Source organism: Lepisma saccharinum, chromosome 20 (assembly GCF_977018435.1).
Source record: "Lepisma saccharinum chromosome 20, izLepSacc3.1, whole genome shotgun sequence".
Taxonomy (NCBI): Eukaryota; Metazoa; Arthropoda; class Insecta; order Zygentoma; family Lepismatidae; genus Lepisma; species Lepisma saccharinum.
Genome location: NC_139248.1, coordinates 35,125,423 through 35,151,260, shown reverse-complemented (window position 1 = coordinate 35,151,260; position 25,838 = coordinate 35,125,423). Strand labels below are relative to the sequence as shown.

Here is a 25,838-nt window from a genome sequence, read left to right as displayed (position 1 = left end):
TGGGGCTTGGAAACGTTACTTGGAGTGGCTTCCCATGAACTACCCTGTGTTCGCCCGCCCCACGGCCCACGTCTTTTCATCTGACCTTTGCTGACCAGTATTCCGAAACTTTCCACACCGGGATTCGAATCCGGTCCCCCAGTGAAAATGATCGGTCAAGGACCGTGTATGTCACAGAACAGTGCTTCGTACCCCAGGACTCCGGGGTTGGAATGTATTTGGACTGCCCTGCCGTCTCATTTCTCAGGTCATAGTGTGCACACATAGTGTGCTAAGAACGTCAGTGGCAAGTGCAAACATAACCTTCATCCATTTTTTAATCTTCGTGTGGTTGTGCGCAGTCCAGTGGAGCTTGGTGTTTACCACGGTCTTTTTGCTCTCGCCTCGAACTGTCATCCTGATGAGGCGGAAGATTGCGAGCATGCGGCCTTAAGGTTTCTCACGGATTAAGTTCGGTGCTTAGATAGCACTTGTTCTGAAGACATTCGCATGTATCGCGTTACGATGCAGTGTGTTGAACTTTCCGCTGACTCCACGGACCTGCAAACAACACTTTATATCGCATGTTGACCAACCGTCAGCATTGTTGATTACGAAAGACTCTTCCAGCGTGTGGCTAATGTAAACATAGGACTTTATTTCAGCATTCAAGCTTGAGCTTAATTCTGTTTCATTTAATTTTCGGTGAAGGATCTCCGACATTTTTTTTATTATTTTATTTTATGTAACCTTTTTTTTTCATGTAATAAACAAAAACCTTTTAAATTTTGGTGAATGGCAGAAGGTTCAATTTAAACTTTAATTATTACAATTTCAATTTTGGAAATTGTTTCGCAAGAGGGAGTGTCGTACCATGCCCTGTTCGGTTAAGAAATATTGACCCTGGCAGACCTTGTCAGCTCCTGCTCAGAAATGTGTAGAATAAGCATTCTACAGGAAATGGTAAGAACACTGGCCTTTGGTAAGAGGTGACGAGAGGCCAAGCGAGTGTTTAAATACGTGCGCATGAGAGCGACACGAGGTCTTTTAATCTGGAATCATCGGAGAAGCAGGAGCTACTGGTCTTATTTCTAAACCGAACAGGGTAAGCTAGTCTACACCCATTCTGCCATTTGCATTGCTCACTTCAGTCTAGAAACGAATCATGAGTCTATTTTAATGTATAGTTAGATATTTGTACCTGCCCGTTCAGGGCTGTCTCTACCATCAACTAGTTCTAATAGTACATCCCTATTTAAGATCCCCGCGTTCAGAGGAACGCTACGGTATATATAGGAACATAAACTACAGATAAAGTAGGCAATATCTGACATGTATGCACTCGAAACGAGCACATTTTATCTGATCTCAAATTTGAGTTACCTTATACAAAATGTCATAAGCAGATACTTTTTAAATATATTTTTATAAAAGTATGTTTTATGAATTATTCATAAAAATTGATTAACGAAGGAGCTTACACATTTAGAGCACTTTATCCAAAATTTGTGTAATGTATGGAACAGCTATATTTAAAATACAATAAAAACTTGGAGATTCATTTTATCGTGACACGATTGGTGCAAATACAAATGCAATATTATAAAAATAGGATACTATAATAATTACAACAGTTTTCTCATTTATAAATCTTTATCTACAAAAATGTACACAACATCACATACACAAGGTATGCAATACAAACACACAACAGTATCCCATCATCATTTCATACCACTAAGTGAATTATAATTCAACCAATTCATTTTACATTTTACAATTAAAATCACATTAACTTAGCCAAACAGCTTACAAAGAAACTGGCTATTCTTACACAAAGGTTACTCTCATTATGTTCTTGCAATGAGCTGAGATTTTCGTAATGAATGCAACAGCATGGGTAATTAGATCCTAATTAATAAAAAAGCATAAATATTGACATAAAGCCAAAGTTAAAAATAGTTTAAAAATTAAATTACACTTCCGATTTCACAGAACTGATTTTGCTATACAACCCTTACACAACACCCAACTGAAAACTAACATGAGGAATAAACATCCCACTAAAATTGCATTAGAGTAGACCAGTGTATTACAGATTTATTAAGGTTGAAGGATTTCATTACATAACTCGAAATATGTTGCAGATCAGAATTAGCAAAAATAAAAATAAAATAAAATCATTACCTGATCATACTGTCACTGTCATCTGTCCACTAATCGTGAGCTACACTGTAGCAGTTCCTGCACGTTTGCCTTATTGTTTGTTGGTAAACATGCTGAGGAAGACTATAAGAAGAAAGTAGGCATCGCAAGTATGCATTGTCATGTACTAAAGTTCAATTTTAAGATTTATCGGTGTGGGCGTCACATGATTTTCCAGTTAAAAGACAAAGTGCATAGTTATATTGTGATGGTCTAGTACTGCATGATAACTTGTTGATCAGTGACTACACATACTTTACAATTAAAGCAGTTGGGTCTCCTGTTTTACTATCTTTAAGAAAGTATTAACGAAAAGAAATCCTTTTACAAATAAACCCCTTCCACTTCTCCATGGTTCGCATTTATCAGATGATGTCAACTATACATTCCTGGTCTGTAGTTGGGGTGTGTAAAGAAAACTGTCAATTGGATCAGATAACATTGGTTGTCTTGGTGTAAAGCAAGTGTTAAGCTAAGAATTTGATAACGCTCTTGCTAATGGATGTGATTTAACAAGAGTGAATTTGCTCCAGTGTTCAAATGTATGAGTGGTGCATGTCTCATTCCACCAATTTAATGCAGCACTTGCTTTATTACCATATTTTATAGTTATCTAATGTGTAATAGTTACAAATACTCTGATCCTTATTGTCCTGTTAACAATTCATTTTACTCATTGTTTTCTTGCAAAACAGACCAACTGAAATACAATACATAATTTTTCATTAAAAATGTATTATTAACTTGCGACTCCCGTCAAAATTTGATGAGAAGCTGTTAACATGCATTAGAATGTCCATTTATTACTTTCATGTACTATTGTATCATTAACATTATCAGATATTTAATGAAGCAAAGTTACTCTGTAATACCCTGGTCTACCATACAATGGAAGCATAGATTTACACAACTGCAATATACTCATACGTGCATAAATATTATGTACAAACGTCTGTTATGAACTTCCTCTCTTTCTGAAACATTTAAGTTTAAATCCAATGGCTTCTGTACAGGATACTATAATTTACATGTTTAAAAAAAATACGTATGAAATTTACAGTTAGCTCAAACAATCGTACACACACCCGCACTGGAACACACACTCACATGGCACAGTTTGCAAGTTAGTCTCTACTGATGAAACTTGAAGAGCTAAGTCGATTGCAACTTTCCAAAAACTTCTGGTGATGGACGGAAAGAATCAAATGGACCCACCACACCAAAAAACAACTAGCAAATTCTCGGATAGAATGCTAAAAAATGTAACTTATGCTTTTTCTTTTACAAGGCAAGTTTTTCAGTACTGTTTCACAAGGCTACAGACTAAACATTGCGATTTACTATCTCCTTCAGAGAACTTGTCCATCGCTTGATCTGAGGTATACACATGAAAAAAAAAATACATAGATATATATACAAATATACACATTAGAAAACTATGTACTGGTGTTCAAAAGCATCACAGCACCACCTGCATATAATTTCATGCCATATGAACATTCTACCGGCATAAAAAGAATAATTTCTCGGCTATAGTTCGTATTCAACATGCATAAAAGGACTGCAGGTGAAGGCAATAGTATTTTCTTCATTATGGTCTATTGTGATTTTACAACGTTAATATCTAACATGTACAAGGAACCTATTGGCAGTGGTGATATCTCTGCTATAATATAACGAAACAAACAGTGATTAAGTGTCAAGATTTCAAGTGTGGCACACAAACGTCTGTACACTGATGAACATGCCATTCACACCTTCTACTAGGTAGAATACACCAGACATATTTTATGTATGATAATTTATGTACGAGGGAGGGTTAATTTACTGAATTGCAACATATTCTTTGATATGGTACAAAAAATAACATTTTTGTGAAGAAATGCAAAACGTTTTCAGAGTATTTTTTGTATTGAATTATTTTTTGAATATGTATCTGTATGAATAACTTCCAGAACATTAGTTCACTATGACGTAAATAAAATTTATTTCCAATAACTCTTTTTATTGTTGATATTGTGTCAATTTCAGACTATAAATAAATTATTACAAAATGAACATAGAAAAGTGCAGCTGTTCTGTGCATAGCAGCATGTCATTGAAAACCCACAGCAGGGTTACACATATTTTCGTTCGATTATTACCTTACATAATCTCCTCAATGTACCAAATTAATCAGACAATGAAGGAAAAAATCATGCCTGAAGTAATCTATCCCTGGTCTCTCGTCTGGCAGTTAAATCTTTCATCGACTGGGTCAAGTAAAACAGAAAAATTCAGGCTGTTAACTTGTCTATACACACCAAATATTATAAGTCACTGTGTGTTAAAGGTGGCATCTTGCTTATAAACATGTAATTGGACATTTAGGCACTACATTAGTAACGACTCGACCCAAATTTTTATCCCTCACAGGAAGGCAAGTAATTGTGTCAACGTTTTCCCTGATTACTTCAAATGTTTCCTGGAATCCTGTTTACATTCAGTCAATTGTGCAACTTTGATTCTAACACTTGTTGTTATATTGGATAATCTCTTCGCTGTTGCCATATGCAGAAATATCCAGTTTGTAAAAATTAGTGCATACAAGTGATAATCATTTTGGAAGGAATACTAAAATTTGGACATGTTTGGGCGAAAGAAGATAGATACTATTACAGAGCTAAGAGAAGAGCAATGAATGTTCATGGGTCAAAGTAAATTCAAGAAATTTGAGTACATGCCGGTTTCGAAGTTCAGTCAACTGAGCATCTTAAACTATACCACTTGACACAGTTGGTTCTTTCAGAACGTTGCAGCACAAACTACAAACATCAATGAAACAGTCATAATCTTGTCCCTCTGCACTGTCCTCACAAGTGACATTTCAAACAACTAAAGCACCTGCAGTTAGACATAAGCTTCCATGCGTCGGCCTTGTATTTTGTTAAAGAAGTTCTTCCAACTTGTGAAAGTCTTGCCAGACCAGATCCAGAAACTAGAAGTGATTCCAACAATGAGAGCCATCAAGTACTTAATCATGAAAACCTCGAAGTCAGGTTTCCGACTACCCTTGATGCGACTCTCGGTGGGGCAGGGTATGGAGTATGGGGGACTGTGGTCCGGGTTGCAGATGTCAGAATGCCAACTGACCATCCAGTTGTCGAAGTAGGACTGCTCGTAAAAAAGGCAGGCAAGTACGATGACCGCAGGCACGGTGTACAGCACAGAGAAGACGCCGATCCGTATCATGAGTTTCTCCAGTTTGTCAGTCTTCGTGCCGTCGTGCTTCATAACTGTCCTGATGCGGAACAGGGAGACGAATCCGGTCATTAGGAATATTGTGCCAAGAACAAGGAACACGAATAACGGTGCAAGTACGAAGCCACGAAGCGCTTCCACGTTCCATAGTCCCACGTAGCACACGCCACTCAGCACATCTCCTGCAAAGATACAAAGAGAAGACGACCATCAATCACCATGAAGTAAGAAACAAATAGGTTGGCATAAAAAATAATAAACATGTATCAAATTTCAATCATTTTCAATGGCATGCTTACAATAACACCACAAAAAATGACATGCCATGACTAGGATACTGTCATTCTTCAAGAACGTGTCAAGTTAATAACTGGAGGTCAAAATTCACTAATGCAAAACGTTACTTGCAAAATGCACCACAGGACAAGATTGATTTTCCACGTTTAAAAATGCTAGAAAAACAAAGACATGCGCTGGTAACAATAGTATGCCAAAGGATATTGTGAAGGCGGCACTTTTGCTGGTGCGACGAAGTTTTGCATGTGCCATTAATTTCAAGTTTTTTTCCTTTTTTAATGTGCAATTTTACACATTTGAGAGCACTTTGAGAGAACAATATATTCAAGGGAAAACATCAAGCTCTAGTTTTACCCTTCCGCTCACTAAGTAACCCATCTAATCAACGTCAAAAATATGAAGCTGTCATTGGGACCGTTTCCATTTTAATTATATGCCTGGAGGCCAAAATCATTGCTCTTACAGCATCATATTTGCAGCACAAGAACATGTAAAATATAAGTTTAAGTCCAATTTAGGCACATATAGGCTATACTGGAACTGGGCCTACAGTTTAAAGTGACCCTCGAACTACTATATGCCTCCATCCATCGGGTATCGAACCCGCGATCCCTTGATTACAAGGGGACGACGTTACCATTATCGGGGAGTTACAACGGATAAATAATTAGTAAAACATAGTAGATCTTCTTGCTTATGTACATTAATGCTATTGGGTTAAATTTTGAGTGTAAAGGTGAATCACTCCTTATTTCTACCAAGAAAAAAAATATTTTAAATCTAGGGCTAGCCGATATCACTTTGAACCGATACCCAATACAGATACCGATGCTTTTACCAATTGCCACCGATACCGATCCGTGAAGATTGTAACAATTAGCTACTTCTGTAAAAGTTGTTCAAAGTATTGATTAATATTAGCGAGTGAGTATTCCACTCCAATCATAAGTATGAATTTACCAGTTTTAATTTAAATATTAAAAAAATACATCAGAATATTAAAATACCTGTTATGTGGTCAAAATACACATAAAATTTCACATAATATTGGTACAAAATCATAATTTTGCATAACTTTCAGGATAATTAGAATCCGTGAAAGTATCCCGCGGCATTTTTGCGGACTCTGTGAACGCTGTAAAAGTATCGACCGGTATTACTACATCAGGGGTCTAGGGTTCGAATCCCGGTCTGGCATGGGTGTTCTTTACAAGTGCCTCTTCATCAATTTCACACACGCCGGTCATTATCAGCTTCTCGATCAACCAAAAGTGGCACAAATACGAAGTAAAATGAACCAAATCAATGATCAATAAACGGTATCGGTAAATCCAACCGTGGTAGAGTGAGATTACTTTCGTAACATCTCTGGCTGTTTTGCATTGGTAGTTTTGGAGTGAGCCATAAGTCCCGGAGCAGTCAATCAACAAACAAGCCGCTGGCGTCATCTCTTCCCAGCACCTATCGCTATCCCTGTTGCTCGCGCTCTGGACTGTTGGTAGGCTCACTAACTGGACTCGCGCGGTCAGCTGGAGTTGTTATGAAAATAATCTGACTCTACCACTGTGGTATCGACCGATGCTCAGCACTAGTTAAAACCTTTACGCCGTTGAGGACGCCATATTAGAAATGGCGTTCCTGAATGAAGGTGCGTTGTGTAATAAGGAATCGGCCATATTTTTTATACGCCCAGTAAAAATCTTTATGGGAACCGGGCACCGTAGCAGACGGATGTGACAAGAGCGTTATCGCGACGAAGCATGTAATACAAGTGGACGACGACACCAGCTCCACGCTATTTAATCAAGGCGTATGGTTTCATTTCACGAGAATACAAAGTACAACTAATCTGACCGTGAGAAGATTTTAGAGTCTCCTTGCAGGTGCAATAGAGAAGTCAGCAAACAAAGTCTGAAACAATGGGCCATAAAGCGCTCGGAAGGAGCGGAACTTTCACACCTGGAAACAAGCCTCGTTCGCCGTAATTCTTCGGGGAAGAGCGTGCATTGCCTGTCGCTGTTATTCACGTCTCGGCTTCTCTGGGAAGAGACTCCAAACAACATTTAACAAGTTACGTCGAGGAAGTTATGGAATGGGAGCTTTGGAAGAAAATTCAGCCCTGCTTACCGTGGACACTTTCTTAATATTTTTACGGCAATTCTACGGGGTCAGCAGGCAAGAAGTCAATGCAAGCAAAACTCCAAAGGCGTTGACGTCAAAGAAATAGCGGTACGTATCCTCACAAATGTTTCAAGAAGGAAACGATTGCTTTCAAATTAGAGATGAGTCGATATCGATCCGCAAAAAATGACGCTTTCGCAGAGCATTCTGGAAGTTATTCAAAATTTCAATTTTCCATTGGTTTTGTATATCATGTGAAAAAACTGTATTTCTTTATTATTTAGCAGGTGTTTTGATGTAAATTTTTGAACATTTAAAAGCAAAATTGATGTTTATAATTGCAGTGGAATACTGGCCAACTATACTCTATCCCCCGGAATATACGGAGCAAGGCCGCGAATAGCGGCAGAGAAGGGGGGAAATCGAGTGGGTAGAGCGAAGCAGTACACGCTGCTCCGAAGGTTGGTAATTTCATCATATCATCACTCATCCTCATCTTCGCGATTAACCAAAAGTGGCAGAAAACGAAGTAATATAAACTAAATCAATCAAACATATAGGGACGTCACAACACAAGTCCCACAGAGAATTATTCTGGTTGTGAGTCTAGGCGCGGGAGATTTTTTGGTCTGCAATCAGTGTGCGAATTAAATTAACAGGAGGATGCCGGGATTCTCCCCCCCTCCACAATAAAATTATTTTTATCCCTGCCAAGGATGCTTTTATCCTCCTCAAAGAAAATGGAATTCAAAGCATGAAGTATATCATTTCCTAACTTTCTTACAAACCAATTGAAAAATAATTCGTGTCCATTCATCAAAAGACTTCCCTGTCGAAAAGTAATAATCAAAATCTTATATTATTTATCGTGGGAAGGCTATATAAGATGCTCACGTGATTTACAAGACCACTGTCTTTTTCTTAAACTATAAAAACTTATGGTAGTAAGTAGTATTATTCATATTAATTATTTTATGCAGCCTTGTGAATTAAGAACACCATTCTGCAACGGATCAGTCTCACCGCTGATGAGCAGCAGGCTGCTTCCCACTTAAGTTTCCATGGCATAGTGCTGATATTTTATAGTATATATTGAAGTGTTTCACACAAGAAAAGTGTAGGTAAGATTAGATGGGCGTTAAGTTTGAACTTGCCAATGGAAATTGGGTCAAGTTCTCCGTGTTATTAGTTTCATGGCTCTTTTTGTGTACGAGTTTGTGTGTAAATAGAGTGTTTCTAGATTAGGTGTAAATGTGTATCATATGATTTGTTGACCAAGGTTAAAATCAATGGTCTAAGGTACTTAGAACCGCAAGGCAATATTTTAGTTTACTGATTGGTAATAATAATAGTTTATTTATTTAAAGTACTGAGAACAGTTACAAAAACCTCATACAGCACATACAGCACTGTCACAAAGTGTAATATAAAAGGATTAACTCATAATGGTTTTTACATAAAATCACATGCTATACCTAAAAATAATATTTTAAGGGAAGTCATAATCGAAATCATAGATTAATATTTTTATAAATTCACCACCATTTTTCAATTTTACTGAATATAATGCATTTTTCTTGTTTCATATTTTGGAACGTTATAAAGTATTGCATTTCTAAAGTATTCACTATCAGTCCTATTTGATAAGATGTTTTGTATAAATACTTTGATTTTATCTTTCCTTCTTAAGCTCAAGGTTGTTAAATTAAAAATTTCCAACCACTCCATATATTTTAGTGACATGTAACTTTTCTTAATTTTCATACAAATTAACCTAATAAATAATTTCTGAATTGATTCAATTTTCTCGGTGTGACTATTTGCTGCTATGTTCCATAATTCACTTCCATATTGCAATAATCGACGAACCAAAACTATAAATAGAAATCTAAAAGTTTCCATTTTATTAAAAGAAGTCCAATTAAAAAATATAAAACCTCAAACCTTTTTAGCTTTTTTTACAAACTTCAATTATATGTTCCTAATAATAATAATAATAATAAAAATCTTCTCTCTAACCCCCAAAACCAAAAGGCTTAATTCGCAGTGTCTGGAACATTGTGGAAATGAGATTGACTTTTGGATTCCTTCCCAATATCCCAATAGGCCACCCTGGGTTGCATTGAGAAGTCTACATACACCCCATAGTATACATGATGGTACACGCTTCACTAGAGTGTGTAAGCTTCATCGCCTTCATGTTGCCAATATTCCGCACTCAACTCCGTTCATCTTTACTATCTTCACCTGAATCGTATGCTGGCTGACATCTCACTCAATACATCTAATCGTGATTTTAACATTAACTACAGGTACGATAGGAGATTCCAGTTATTTCTCTTCTTGCTCGATTTCCATGATAATCAACATAACATCGATCGACACGATAACATCAGATGCAGAGGAGAAAACTTGCTTCCAATCACGTCGAGGCACTCGCTCTATCATGTCATCTTCAGATTGCGAGCAGCCTGATATCAGTTTCAATCAGAATTCTTCCCTCCGTCGGCTACTGTTAGAAATACCCCAGAGGGACAAGCGTTCGATCATACTAATGTTTGGAAGCACGTTCGGCGTTTATGTTAAAATGTTTAACAGTTGTTTCTGAGGTCCCTGAACTGTCGTGATTAGCGAACGCCTGCGTACTTGTTAGGAATTTGCTTCTGAAATGTCTTCATGAAGTTTTGTTGCCGCCTCAATACAACAGACCAGCGTTTCCCTTCAATCTTAACAGCTACCACTCACTGCTACCCACTGATTCCATCAAACCATCAACCTTGTGTATCGTGGGACAACCCACCTTTAACGTACAAAACAAGTATTGCTAGGATTTTCATGACTTATCATTTTCTTTGGGGGCGGGGGGGGGGCTCTTTTCCTAAATATCGATAAATTCATATTATGAAGAAGTTTTTTTTTTTGGTAAGGGTGATGTGTGCTCCTTAAATATATAGAAATTCATATTATGAAGAAACTACTTAAATTAAGGTGCTTTTAAAGGTCATATTTTGATAGATTTTCGGTCATACTGCCACGTTCATTCAAGTTGTTGATTTTTTTACAATTATAGCCTAAGTCTGTTTATTTCCTCAAAAATTGTGAAAACCAGTCTCCTTTTCTAATGGAATGATAAAATGGGCCTTTGTCCAAAATAACCCTGAGAAAATATTTGCTTATTATTGAATTTCTTCGAACCTGTTTATTTTCTGCAAAATTATGAGAACTACCTTCCTCTCCTATTGCAATGCAATACAAATTTTCTCTCGATTCTACAGAACTTTAGTCGAATAACATTGTTTACATTACATATGCTTCTTTTGTGTCAGTCGAAGTACGGTAGAAAGAAGCTTTTCTCAGTACAAGGCATTGCTGGCTGACAATAGGCAATTATTTTTATTGAAAATTTACAGAACGTATTCATTGTACGTTGCAACTCAGGGCTCATAAAGTGAACTATAGTGGAACCACAAGCAAAGCAACCTGCGCAGACCCGCGACTCTTGTGCACCGTACTCCCGCGAGGAGGGGAGGGGGACAGTGGACCATGCTTCCTTATGGCCGGAGCTGAAGGGAAGAAGGAAAAGCTGCGCGAGGACTTTTCGTCCAAGGTTTTTTTTTTCCTTGTGGTCGATCTATAAAAATAGTATGTGAAAATATCTTAGCATATGTTAAATATTGATGTTTGAAACAGTACAGTTCTAAGGACATATTTTTCAAATTATAGTGTATATTTTCTTAAACTTTTAGGTCGTAAGAGAATTTTGTATTTTGCATATTTCGGTGCTATTTATGTCATTAAAATCCTAGCTATAGTAATTACTAAGGAACAGATTTTTATGTAGACAAAACGTGCGAAATATGTACATAAATATGTATAAAAATGGCTGAAATATGTAAAAAATATGTAAATGTATGGAAATACGTATGTAAGTACATACGTAAAAACGTAAAACATCTAGAATGAACATTCTTTCTCACTTCTGTGCTGTTTTTTAGGTTCCTGGCAGTAAAACATGTAATTACACTAAATTAACTTCTCAATATTTTTATATTTTAACAAGTTTTCAGGAAATAATGAAATTGTAATGTGATGAATTACATTGTCGTAATTCGATAAAGTGATATCGTGAATGACAACAGTTTCGAATACAATGTGGTCAGATATTTTTCATCGCGAGATACATTCAAATTTCTACAATTCTCATTGAATGGACAAAATGGTTTGTCAGGCAAAAAATAAAATGTACATTTAATACAGCAACACATTATTTTTTAAAGAAATAAAAAGCGTCTCTATTTCAATACTAAACATGTTAATGTGATGCAGAGTAAACAAGTAAATACATTTTTAGAGATTTCTCTTTATTTTTGGATAATTCAAAGTTTTAATGTTTGTCCCACAATTATAGCTCCTTACTATAGAAAGATAGCTCAAATAGCGTATTTTTATGTAAAAATATGCAACATCAAATTCACATACATGGTTCCTAATATCTTAATTCGGCAACATTTGTATTTGGTGGGCTACATACAAAGGTAAAAATATGTAATTACATGCATTCCGGGCTCTAGTAATTACTTGCATTCCTTCGCTACCCAATTAAACACATAATGATTTTAGGGAAAATGCTACTTTTATTCTAGTTAATAAATAGAAGCAATAAAACATATTCCAAGATTGTTTAAGTTCAGTTTGTACTCAGATAGGCCAATCGGGACTGAACCTACAGTTGAGAGTGTGCAATGTCTCTCAGGTCCTGCACAGGCTCAAGTTTCATGTCAAATTGCAGTAGTGACAAGGTTTTATATTGTTCTAAACTGGGCATCTAGTTGAGCACCTGTTTTACTGTTTTCTTGTGCTTAAAATTGGCCAATCTGGTGTACTTTCATGATTTGATGATTTCATGAACAACCTCTAGCTAAAATGTTCCAAAATCCTGCATCACTGTTGCCAGACATAAAAATTGTAATAAATCGATTCCTTTTTGGTAAAGCTTGAAAAAAAAAAGTCTTACAAAATTGTAAAATCTACTTGGGAATTTTCTAGATCAAATCTATATTTTATGCACTTGTAAGCAAATATTACGAAATGCATTCACATATTTATAAAAACTGGAAAATGTATTTTAGGTTAAATAAAAATCTGTATTTAGGCTCCAGTTAGCACGACCAGAATTTGCAAATCGGTTGCGAGCTCATATTTACATGCAGACAAAATATATATTTGCCTTATAAGACGTTTATATCTTAGCTAGGATTTAGAGCATAAGTTCTCCTTCGTAGCGTATTATGTTAACACACTGTCACTGAAGCTGGCCACAGTTACTTGCTGAAAAACAGCTCTAAAACAGAAATAACGTTAGGATGTATCGACTCTATTTATAGCTGTACCTGGAACTACTGTAAATGATAAGAAACACAAAGTCAGAAACAGCTTTTGCAGTCTACTCCACCCCCCTTCCCCTACCCCCTGCCATGGGGGATGTTTTCCTTTCAATGGAAATCTGCAGGCTACCGGAAGACTCTGTCACCGGAGTTCTGGATTCTATAATGGGCGAACACAAGCACATGGGCGACTAAAGAATTCCAGACGTCTACTCCAGGGTTGCCACCTCACATGTAAAATATTCCCTGGTCCTGCCAGTAATAAAAAAGAACATCCTGGTTTATTTGTCATTATTGAAGCACGTACAATTTGCCACCAAAATGGATTTCACGCTCTTTAACAAATTACAAACGGGTGCGAACAAATAACATGGCTTGAGATAAATTTACAAACACAAAGGGACATACGTACTGGCTCTCAAAAGGTAGGGAAAGCGGCCATTAGACGACGACAGAATGCTATGATTATCCATCGTAGCACTGTTGCCACATAACGGCAGATTTATCTCTGTAAAGGTAAATTCAGATGAAATTCTAAAGAATATATTCGGCTCACACATTACATTAATATGTTCGAAGTCGTGTCAATTATTCTTACCAATAAGAATGATAACCAATTAATAACTTAAATTTGCCAACAAAAACTAATGTTGAAATTTTGTGGCCGCAAGTTCCAATTTTTCACATGGAAAAATTGGATGATGAAGGGACATTTTTGCACCTGGAAAAATGAAATTCTGTTCTCGTGTTGTGGCAACACTGCATCGTGGAGGGAAAAAAACAACAATCTATACTCTGACCGTGTCCCAAAGGTGCAAGACCGTACTTGAAGCGAGCATCCTCAGAGTATGGTCTTGTTGCGGTCTTGAAGTCGTGGACTGGAAGTGAAAGTCTTTCGAATTGCACTTCGACTGCAGCGCCAAACATGTCAGTAGATAAAACTGAGTACTCGTTGTTTTCCCCACGTTTTAAACACTTGTTTTTCACCATAGAAATCACGTTGCATTTTCAAATGTTCGTACACATGCATTTCCACACATTAGAAGCACTTTAACCAACAACTTGCTGACCCATAACGTATATTTAACTTGTGTTGCTGGCTTTCTATCTCCGCGATTTTAAACAAACGAACAACGAGTGTGGAAATCACGTGACCGAGTCAGCTTCCATCTGTACTGCGAGATATGCACTTGTGTACTCCTGTTCTTGGCGCTTTCGAACTGTACTAGATGATGTCAAAACCATGCTTCAAGTACTATTTCTTACCTTTCGAACAGAGCCTGAGTCCCAGCTTCCTCTGGAGCAAGCGAACGAAAACAAGTCTCTCCGCAAGTAGTGACGCGAGACGGCTGCACCAATGAATACGTGCGAGGGAATGGGATTGCGTGGAGGGAGAAAGCGACTGCTGTTTCCAGCCTTCACAGCAGAGTGTACGGGTTATCTCTGCCCACTCGATCCCCCTCCTCCTACTCTGCCGCTATGCGCGACTTTGCTCCAGAGATAGCCGAAACAAAGTATAACCTCTAACCCTTTATAAATAGCGCACATACAAATGTCAGAGGTTGAATGACTCAGCTATGATACATTAAAAGAATGGTAATAATTCCGCCAAGGCTCAAAATGAGACTCGTTATCCGAATATTTCCAGTACAATCTACTACCTGCGATTTCCCACCAACTAGCGACAGAACGTGGAACCACCGTTTCACGGCACAGCACGCGAAATTCCAGAAACAATAGTTGGAACCTGACGGCGAGCCATTCAACCCTCTTCCCGACGCTCCCTCCCCCTGATTACCTGGGAATGTGCGGTCACCGCGAGGGAAAGCGCCTCAAGGTCGCTGGGCGTGGCTTCGGTCTTCACGGGGGCTGGACAAAGAGCCTCGTTTGATCTTTTGATGGATCTCAGCGGGAGGACTCTTTCTTCGCCCGCGCTAACGAGCAACGATTCGCACCTTATTCATTCGTGCTACGAGGGAAACGGAAACGCCATTACAAGTCTTCCTAAACTTGTACAGTCACGGACACTTCTGGGTTGTGACAACTTCAACGACTTTCACTTTCACGACGTGACTATACTATTGTTAATAAACTAACGTTCCTGTGAAAAGTTCCAAGTGACCGGGAACGAGCTGTGAAGAACAGGCTTGGCAACTTGGAAACACATGCTATAAAAGCACGAAACTTGACCTGCCTAACCTATCGACGTATGTATATAATAGCTTAAATAAACAAAATTTAAAGTACCTAAACTATTTACATGGTTATTTCTGCTATTATATGCCTACATTGATAGGTTAGGCAGGTTAGGTTTCGTGCTGTTAGCATGCTAAAGATGTCCCTAACCGCTTTTCTAATGGGGACGACCGGTTATGGACAGCATTAACACCTTGAGAAATACTAACAGCACCAAACCTGACCTGTCTAACCTATCCACGTATGTATATAATAGCTTAAATAAACAAAATATAACTTGCCAAATCTATTTACATACTTATTTATGCAATTATATGCCTACGTGGATAAGTAAGGCAGGTCTGGTTTGGTTCTGTTAGCATGTATTTCCCAAAGTGCTAATGCTGTCCCTAACCGCTCGTCTAATGGGGCTGTTCAGTATCAAACTTTTCCGATGGAGGCGCCAGCATAGTTGTGTCCGAGAATGTCGTTCGTCATTTAGTTGCCCTAAACTTTACATTGAAGAGCTAGGCAGTGGCCAATCAAACATTACTTTCCCCGAAGTGAAGAGTTTCTAGTCTAAATCAATAATAAAAATTGTGTTTCATAACCCTTTTTGATAATGAAGTAAGTTATAAGTTGACAAAAATTTTATTCCAGTGAAGCTTACGAATTAATATGTTGAAGCGCAACGGCAGGGTACTTGGAGAGGTGAAATAGTGTCTATTTATGCACACAGAACACTAAACCTGGTGTCATTTGGGTTATTTACAGCTGTCGTAACGGCGAGAACTCCCCAAATAATCCAGACAAAAAAAAGTACTAAGTGTTGTGTGCTCAAAATATTTATTCCTTCTGCAACGAAGCCTGATTAGGACAGTGAACACTGGGGAAATATTTGCATACAGTAGGAGGGCTGAAAGAACATCTCTAAAAAAAAATATGGAGCCGAGTTGCTACCAGAAGTGGTGGCAACAGGACACTCCTATTGGTGCTAAAGAAGAATTACCGTTGTTTAGCACCATGTGTCTTGTTTGGTGTCTCGTCATGCTGTCAAACCACACCAAGTGTAGTTGGTGGCCTTTAATACTCGATTAGGTGTTGGATTACACTTTCACTACTCGTGGTGACAACATTTTTTGTAGAGCGTACGAGATACAAATTTACTAGAATTGCGATATTCCTTCCCCTTTCACTGAAAACTTGAACACCCACAACTCTAAGGTTTCCCTAAAGTATGCAGTAGAAATAATCGATCGAAGATGAACACTTTACCAAGTAGCTTGTGCATAATAACGTGGAGACGTTTCGTAATAAAGTAAAAGGGACTTTCTACTCTCCTCGCGTGATGAATGGGCGAGTGTGTGTCATGCACAAATGCAGCCGGCGAGCATAGGCTGGAAAATTGAATATGCGCGTGTGGAAAATTTTACCAACACATACCCAAGCCTCGTGTGTCGGCTCCTTTCTTCTTCAATTCTAGAATTGAGGACAATCAACATCGTTTGGCTAGCACGACTGGAAACTGAAGAAGCGTCCGTTTCTCTACTTCATGGGTTACGGAAATAAATTCTAACCGCGGGGAAATGAGGCTTTTAAAGAAAGAGACTTTGTTACGTAAGAGAAGTGGGTAGATGGGAATGCACAGAATATTTCCTTGCCATAATAATAGTTTTGGATGGAAATCCTCCTGGTTTACCACACTTTGGGGACCAGTACGAATGAGATTGAATTTCGCTTGGATATTTTGCGTGCTATAAGGGACGTATGTCCACGTTGAAGAATCATCTTCTTCTTCTTCTTCTTTCTGTGTGGTTAATAAGGTTTTTTATGTTTTTTTTACTGATTTTTATTTATTGTACCTAAAGTTTCAGATACAGTACTGAATGTCCATTTTACACTGAAACAGTAACAGCAGGAAAACAACAAAACAACAGAGGAAAATTTAAAATTACACATACATTGTTAATTATTTTCTGAAACAGTGCTCTGACAAGAATATGTCAACATTTGGAGGCAGGTTATTTATTACATGAGCGAGGAAACCTGTAGAAAGAAGACCGCTATAGAAGGAAGAGTCTTGTAAGCCCCGCGACAGGTTAACCTTGCAGCAACTTTTCGCATATATATACCCAAACGTGCGCGCAGAATATAGTTCCGCTGCAATACTGCGGATTTTCTCACTGTCTGTGATATGAACAGCTCAGCGGTTAAGGTGAGACTGGAGCAGGGATGCTGAGTGCCGCTCTAGAGTGGATTGATACATAAAACCTGCTGCAAAGTTAACCTGTCGCGGGGCTTAGTGGGATTGTGAAAGAGCTTTATGTTGCGGGTTGGCCGCGTGGGTACATGTAGATGAAATTTGTTGAGAAATTCGGATTTGTGTTTCATTAAAACTATTTATTACTATCTATATTAAAGAGTTATAACCCTGTACAAACTAATGAAAAATGCAGCAACAATTTTTCGTTGTACAGTATATGCTTTTTCACACTTATTCATTTTCACCTTTTCTCGTGCTTTTTTATAATTTGTGCCGCTCTAAGTAAGAAAAACCTGTGCATACTTCAGCAGATGTTTACGAGAGCATGGAATCCAACATTCACTGCCTGCAAAAACTAGACACGCTTCTTACCTTATTCCACTACTTTTTCTAGCCGCCCGTTCCTATCGTTGCACGCTTGAAAAAAAAACGAAATTGTGAAACTGAAACGTGTTGGCAAAATGGGGAAACTCATTTTTTCCCTTGTAGGCAAGAGACAAAAATATACGGTGGTGCTTAAAAGACACGTATCAGATATACAAAAAAAAAAAAATAACGGGATATAATGCAAGAAATAGCTACGCGTAAGACACGAAATGAGTTCGTTATTCACACATGTCAAAGTTGCTTGTCTTAACACCTCGAGAATATTGCGAAAGTTTGTTTTGTAAGTCCACTGCATGCTCAGATAAGCTAATCGCGACTGGACCTAGAATTTAAACTGGGATCCAAACTACTGTGCAATGTGCTGGGGATCAAATCAGGGATCTTTTGATTACAAGGCGGTACTGTTATCACTAAGACATCGGGGAGTCTCTATCGACAAGTTAAAGAAAGGTGCATGTTGTTGATTCAATGACTGACTTGGTTTACTTTACTTCGCTTTTCTCTTAATCGCGAAGCTGAAATGAGTGATGATGATATGGTGAAATTGATGAAAGGACACTCACAAAGGAATACCCATGTTCGCGCTGTGCTAACCACTCTGTCACGGAAGTCGGCTGTAAGCAAACGCGCCAGATTCCGAAAATAATTTATTTCTGGTGTCAAAAACATTAAAACAATTAGTTGGTTTTCGCCTTTTCAAACAAATATTTGCTTAGTAGAAACTTATTCCAAACAAACGTTTTTCTGTGTAGAAAAAAGTCGCGGCGATTAGGAAGGGGGCCGTTGCCCCCCTTCCTTTTTGCCCCGCAGCCTTGTCTACCAAGACAAAGTCAACTGTCCTTGGCCCCAGTTTTTGCATCCAATCGCCACCACTGGAAGAAACTAATAGCCTATTATACATTAATGTAAAACCTATTTTATATTATGAATAAGTAGCGTACATAGTTAAAAGCACATGCACATTATAAGAAAATATTGAAGTCCACATAAACCGACACAATCATCTGTGTTTAAAAAAGGTTGCTTCCGCAAAGTTTCTGCTTATCATTCTATGTAAAAGAAAGACAAGCGCGTCAGGATTTATGGGTATAATGGAGCTGAAGCACAGGCACATCAATATCCAAAAAAGAACGCCGCTCTCTCGAGGCACATGGTCCTCTGTCTTATCAAGAACAGCTGGAGGATTTCCGCATTCCTCCGCTACCGAAGATACAATGGTGACTTTATCAAGCCTCAAGAGTAGTCATTTACCAACCTCCAAAAACAGGTTATAGCAATCCACTTGCACTAAATACTAGCGGTTGTGTCAAACTGCTTCAATTCGTTTCCAAGTGAAGTAAATATTAATCGAGTCAACTATATATACAAAAATTGTTTAAACAAAATGTTCTGGGCTTATACAACTGCAAATACAGTTCATAACGGAGAACAGAACTGGAACAGTCGAAGCTTCATTCTCATCTCACAATTCATATCGTCGTCGTTCGTTGCTCAACTAACATTTGCTTTGAGTTCTTGTTTTATTTTGTTTTTCGTCTTTATCCAGATTTGTAAGCAGTGGCCTCCTTCGATTGTACCACGTAGTTTACCTGGGAAACTACGAGACTCTTGCGAGACCCACAGCCAGTGTAATCCTCAGTAGGGTTGTGTGTTGTCTTTGTGCTTAGTGACATTTAGATCTTATCGATGGCGTAGTGATACTAGTGTTTAGTTATGTTCTACTTTATACAGGTTTCAGCTTTTAGTTCTTAGCTGTGTTTTAATTTAGTCCTGATAAGGACACCATCTCCATCATCAAAAATAATTGATCTTTTAATCACTGGTCAGTGAGTCTACAATTCCGTAAAAACAAAATTTCCAGATTTTTTAAGGTTTTGCAGACCGAGAACCAAAGTTTTCGAGACCAAATCATTATGAAAATTAGTGTACATGAACATGTATTTCAGCTAAACAGTCGCACTTAGAATCCTACTGAATCAAGTTTTAGAATATTACTTTCATATGTAAAGGTATAGCTAATACCAAGAAGGGAATTTCAACAGTAATTGGCTGTTGGATAGGGGAAGGTAACAGCTATTTGCACCTGTCGCAATATGCGGGGACAAGCACTTTTTTCAATATCAAAGACAGGTCTGAAATAGGTACAAGAAACCTTAATTACAACTTATCATGTGGAGACAAACGTCTTAACAAAACGAAAAGTATCTCAGGACTAAAATTTCGAGGATATAAAGATAAAGAAGCACTCAGCACACATCCTGGCCTGCAAGAATGTACTCCAGGATGTAAGGGAGTTAGACACTTGAGTTCATTCTGAAAAGGTCACCCCTTTACACCCCGTGACACACCAATTATGAATTTCGGCCTTCCCGATGGCGCAGTGGTAACGTCGTCGCCTTGTAACCAAGGGGTCCTGGGTTCGATACGAGGTGGAGGCACAGTGATTCGGATCCCACTTTAAACTGTAGGTCCAGTCCCAATTAGCCTTACTGTGCATAAAGTGGACTTAAAACACATACTCAATCAATTATAAATTTTAATGAACAAATATACATTCAGGACCACAGAACGGGTAATGTGTTGCATGTAAATGTTCTGTGGGTCGTCTCTGAGAGGACTGGGCTATCTCCATTGTAACGGACCTTCTGTAAAAAATGCAACCATTCTAAAAATGGCATGAATAGAGATATTATTTAACTATTGAAACCATAAAACACTGACTATTATAAATTATTCGACTAAGAAGATTGGTCGAAGAAGTGGTTAATTAAGGATCAACGAATTAATCAGTTGACTGAGAAGGACGTATTTAGGGGGGTCCGGACCCCCCCCCCCGCTGACAGGCTTACCAAGTATCCTATTTAAATAATGAAAATATACTAATTTAGCATATTACATAATCGATGGTTATTCATTACAGACGAACGTGGAAGGCGAGAAATTGGGATCATACGGCTTTAAAGAACAGTTTCAAATATTTATGCACACTATTACTTATCTTAATATGCATAAAATATTAATCAGGAACTTTAATTTTCTTCAATTGAATCTAACTCCTTTCTTTGTTATTCAATAAGTACTCAATTCTTTATCTATTTGACATTAATTTAATTGCCAGGGCAGTTGTTTTTATACAAATTTTGGCGATCTTAACTATACGTAAGCTGGATAATGAATACCTACTTTTATACGTCTGTTCTTTTACCATAGTTTTACATATTCATGTAATAATAACAATACAGTATTAATTAATTTACACATTTAATTAAAATTATTTTAATTCAATTATTATAACTTTATATTATTATTATTATTGAGCACTTGGTCGGACCCCACCCCCCGAAATGTATTTCTAGATACGTGCCTGTTGACCGACTACATGCTTTTATTAAAACCAATGTTATTGCTGTAGTCGGTCAACTACTATCTATTGTTGGAAGAAAGTTGTTTAAGATGTTCCAGGGGAAAAAAATGATAGTGGGACAAACAATTTACGTACTTCGTCCAACGACAAAAGGGGGGGGAGCAGTCACCACGAATACGACACGCCAAAACCAAATGCAATATTATTGTAATTCTTGTCCTCCTTCAACCTGGAATAATTTACTGCGTGATCATGCCTTTTATACATTCTCAATACTCGCCTCACAACGTGCAAGAAATCTCAAGATAAAGGAAATGTATAGTTTATAAATTTTCAGTGTTTCTTTTTCGAACAAGCGAAATCACGAAGACTAATATCTCGCGGCAAAGTTCCATTCTGCGTTGGAGTGGGCAGCCTGCATTACATCTGCCAGCCAACGCCACGGTTGCTTTCCAGAACTCGAACAAACGAGCCTCCTTAACAAATGTGGCAACACTGCGCATAAAACTTCTCCCTTTTTCACTTCCCTCGCTTGACGACCCCTGGTGGCGGACTTGGAAGAAGATTTTCCCGCTAACTGCGATGAAATCTTGCGGCTGCGGCTGGTGCAGTGTTGCCAATGTCGTAAGAAATTTACTAGGACTGCGATATGAAATGCCAGACAACCCGTTCCAAGAACCTGAGGCTATTCCAACAGTCATATTATCCATTATCATTATCCAGTAGTTCTTTCATCGTTCAAATACATAGCTAATAGTGTTTGGGAAGAATGGTAGAATGAACTCGTACCCGTCCGGAAGTTCTCTTATTGTGAAACATTTATTTCGAACTGTTTTTAAGCATATTCTAAGCACAAAAAATGTAAAACGTAAATTGTCAACCTGCCGTAACTTAATTTATGACGTAATCGTATCTGTCCTTTCGCTGTAGCAGCGTTCGTGACTCCGACTCTCCCATTTTGAAGAAAAATGTATCAGCGATTAGCGTCCAAAACATGGGGGGGGGGGTGAGGTTTAGCATAGAGCGGGGGCAAAAGTGGCAAAAAGTGGGGGCTTGTCCCCCCCGCCCCCATAATCGCCGCCGCTGAGCCAATCACATTTTAAACGTTAGAACCAATTGGAAGCAGCCACCCGTGTACTGCTTGGAAGTATTTTCGAGCTTGGCCAGAGGTGACAGCACTGTTCATGTGATACGCTTCAGTATATTGGCAATTAGATAATCGAGGTGTCTTGTTCTCTTCATTATTTTTGGGTCATCCTTGCACAATGAGTGTAGCATATGAATTTAGTGTTTATATCTGAATCCAGCAGAGGATTGTAACCCTCTCTCCTATGCCACAAATACTGGACTACAGAAATAATTGAAAGAATAAAGACTAACATAGGATCAACATATGAAAACCAATGAGGGTTTTCTTTGTTGTTGTTGTTGTTACAGTTAAATCAGAACACATAGAGAGCCAATAGATGTGTTTTAAGAGGCGTTTGCAACTCTTAACTAATGTGAGTGGAATTACGTGTGAGTTTATAGAATTAAACATATAAAAAAGCTTCGTAACACATTATTGAATCAGCAAATGAAGCAAACTAAAGTCTTCAGATTTATTGTGACACATTACGTTGCATGTGAATTCTAACATTTTACAGAAAATGATGCAACGTTCATTAATGCATGGAAACGCATTTCAATACTGTACTAGTAATATACATAGGAGAAAATTAGTTTGTCTTAATTCCAGATTCAAATTCGGGCCTTGGCATGAGTATTCCTTGTGTTTCCCTTCATTATTTCATCATATCATCACTCACTTCCATCTTCGCCACGAGCGGCTGAAAAATGAAGTAAAATAATCAGTCAATCGTTTCTCTTACTTGCGACTTAGCACCTTCACTGGAAAGTCTGGTAAGGGAGGAAAATTTTACTCTGGCCTAAATCACAAAAATATTAATATTACAGTATCAAAAATCCTAGTGCAGTCATCACCTCCATGGAAGTTAACTGACTGCATTTTGCAGACTAACGAGGCTCTGGTGCCTAGATCTGCAGCTAATATAATGCTCTCTGGGGTGTCTGTGTTGAATGCTGTGTTTGTGACTGTCCCATTCACCCATTCATCTTACCACCATTCATCCTCATCTTCACGATTAGCCAAAAGTGGTAGAAAAGCGAAAAAACTCTTACAAAAAAGTAAATCCAGCTTGTCGCAGTTGGCAACACTGAGTCAGGTGGCCTTGACTACAACCTGTGGCGAGCCTGTCCAGGTTGAAAAGGAAAGCGTTGAACAAGCCACAAAGAAATATGTTGCAAGTGGTCCGTAAAACTTAAGTGTAACAGAAAACAAAGGTTGTTTTCATTTGAAAGGGAAATGAGCATAACATTAATGTTGAAAAGTAGTTATAACAACGAGAGAAATAAAGAAGGATGGATGTTTCGTGGCGTGTTATTTTATGAACCTCTTTTTATAGAATGTAACAAGGTGCGTGAACAAAGGTCGTTTGCGGAGCCTACGTGACGGCAGAGCACAGAGACTTGCAGGCCTGTGTTTAGTTTGCATGAAAGAATTGCCTTCATCATTAACAGCACCAGTTCCAAACTTCTTTTCTTATTAACATTGCGTGCGGAAAATAAAGAAGTGCCTGCAGTGCACGTGTTCAAGAAGCAGGTGAGGTTGTGGGGTACCTTGACTTGCAATGATTTCCAGACAAGACCTACAAAGTTAGGAAACTTCGTTTCATGTTTATTATTACGAACTGAAAGGCTAATCTATGCAGGTGGTACCATGATCTAGGATCTATGTGGATTAGGCATGGAGCGTCCAATGAGGAATCAGATTTTAGTCTCATTATTATGGCCTGGGCATGGGAATTCTTTGGGAGTGTCCTTTCATTGATTTCATCATATCATCATCACTCACCCTTCTTGCCACGATTAGTCAAAAGTGGCAGAAAAGCGACGCTAAATGACAAAAATTAAACAAATTATTATTTTCATTACATGATACCGCATATAGATGTTTTTGAACTGTAAATTCATTAAAGTACATAGCTATTTATTTTTGCATCATACATAGCAGATTTTCGCATTGCAAGACATAACTATCATACAATAATAAATAATTAAATTAAAATAATCTAAATGTAGGATGTGAAACTGGACGATTAAGAACATGATTTCATCCTCAACGTCGCGGTTTTCTGAAGTGGCAGAAAAGCAGCGTAAAATAACAAAAATAATATGAAAAATTGAATAAATAATGTACATTATATAATATATTTTACATGTGAAAGTAATATTCTAAATCGTAGAATATAGGACGTGTAACAATCCTACTAAGAAGCCAATTGTAACAGGGTAGTGAAAAAACAGTCAGTGGTTAACACACGGAGCTAATCGCGACTGAACCTACACTTTAGACATGTAAATTCCCTAGAAATTGAAGAGTAACATCACTCCATCAAAATACGTACTGTATAAGTTTCATTAATTTATTTGCTTTTACTACTGAAAAGAAATTTGGGGGTGCGGGTCTCAAAACATGTTGTATGTAAGCACTTTCTCACATCCCCAAAATGGAAACTCAATGAACCCGTGTTATATATCTATCTACGACCCCATATGAGAATTCAATCCTGGTTCGGAATGTGCATTTCTTTTTTAAGGATTTCCATTCTATGTTTCCAGAAAGTTGGAAAAATAAATTTGGGGTGAAAATAACCATTAAATCTGAGGGCGTGTCGTGAATCCCTGAATTTTTTTTTAAAAAAAATACCATCCACAACAGTTCGCTAAAAGTAGTGAAAATCTGAGATGTCCACGTCAACATCTGCCTGATTTCAAGCTTCTCACACAGATCTTAGCCCCCCCCCCCCCCCAAGGTGTGGACGCCAAGTAGTTGCTAAAGGTCACCTAAAAGTAAATGTTCAGTTTCTAATCCTGATATCGTTTCCAATAGTCTTCTCTTCACAGGTTAAGTCAGACCAGGGTATCACTCTCAAACTCTGGTATTCGTATTCCTACGTTTGGAGAAAATAAATATATATTTCCTGAACACCGCTTCTTGACCGGAATCGCACAGGCAATTGGGTTGCCACTTTTTGGCTAATTTGCGAAGATAGATATGATTAATTGATTTAGTGTTTTAGTCCACTTTATGCAAAGTAAGGCTAACTTGGACTGGAACTACAGTTTAAAGTGGGATCCAAACCGCTATGTGCCTCCACCGGGTATCGAACCCGGGACCCCTTGATTACAGGGCGACGAAGCTACCACTTCGCCATCGGGGAACTCCTGCGAAGATGGGGATGAGTGATGATATGAAATTGATGAATGGACTCTCACAAACATCCATGCACAGTCCGGGATTCGAACCCGGTACCCTTTGCGCTATAGCGCGATGTGCTAACTGCTCCTCCACGGGGGCCGC

At 38.1% G+C, this 25,838-nt stretch overlaps 1 protein-coding gene across 1 annotated transcript in view; it reads right to left on the bottom strand.

Annotated features, from left to right (window-relative positions):
• Positions 1–1,631: 1,631 nt before the first annotated feature.
• fz (frizzled class receptor) overlaps positions 1,632–25,838 on the bottom strand; it is an 83,352-nt gene continuing 59,145 nt past the window's right edge. The window contains exon 2 of the mRNA XM_083141394.1: positions 1,632–5,606. Coding sequence (XP_082997520.1) covers positions 5,074–5,606 — 533 coding nt within the window. The 3' untranslated portion in view covers positions 1,632–5,073. The remainder of the gene's footprint in view (positions 5,607–25,838) is intronic.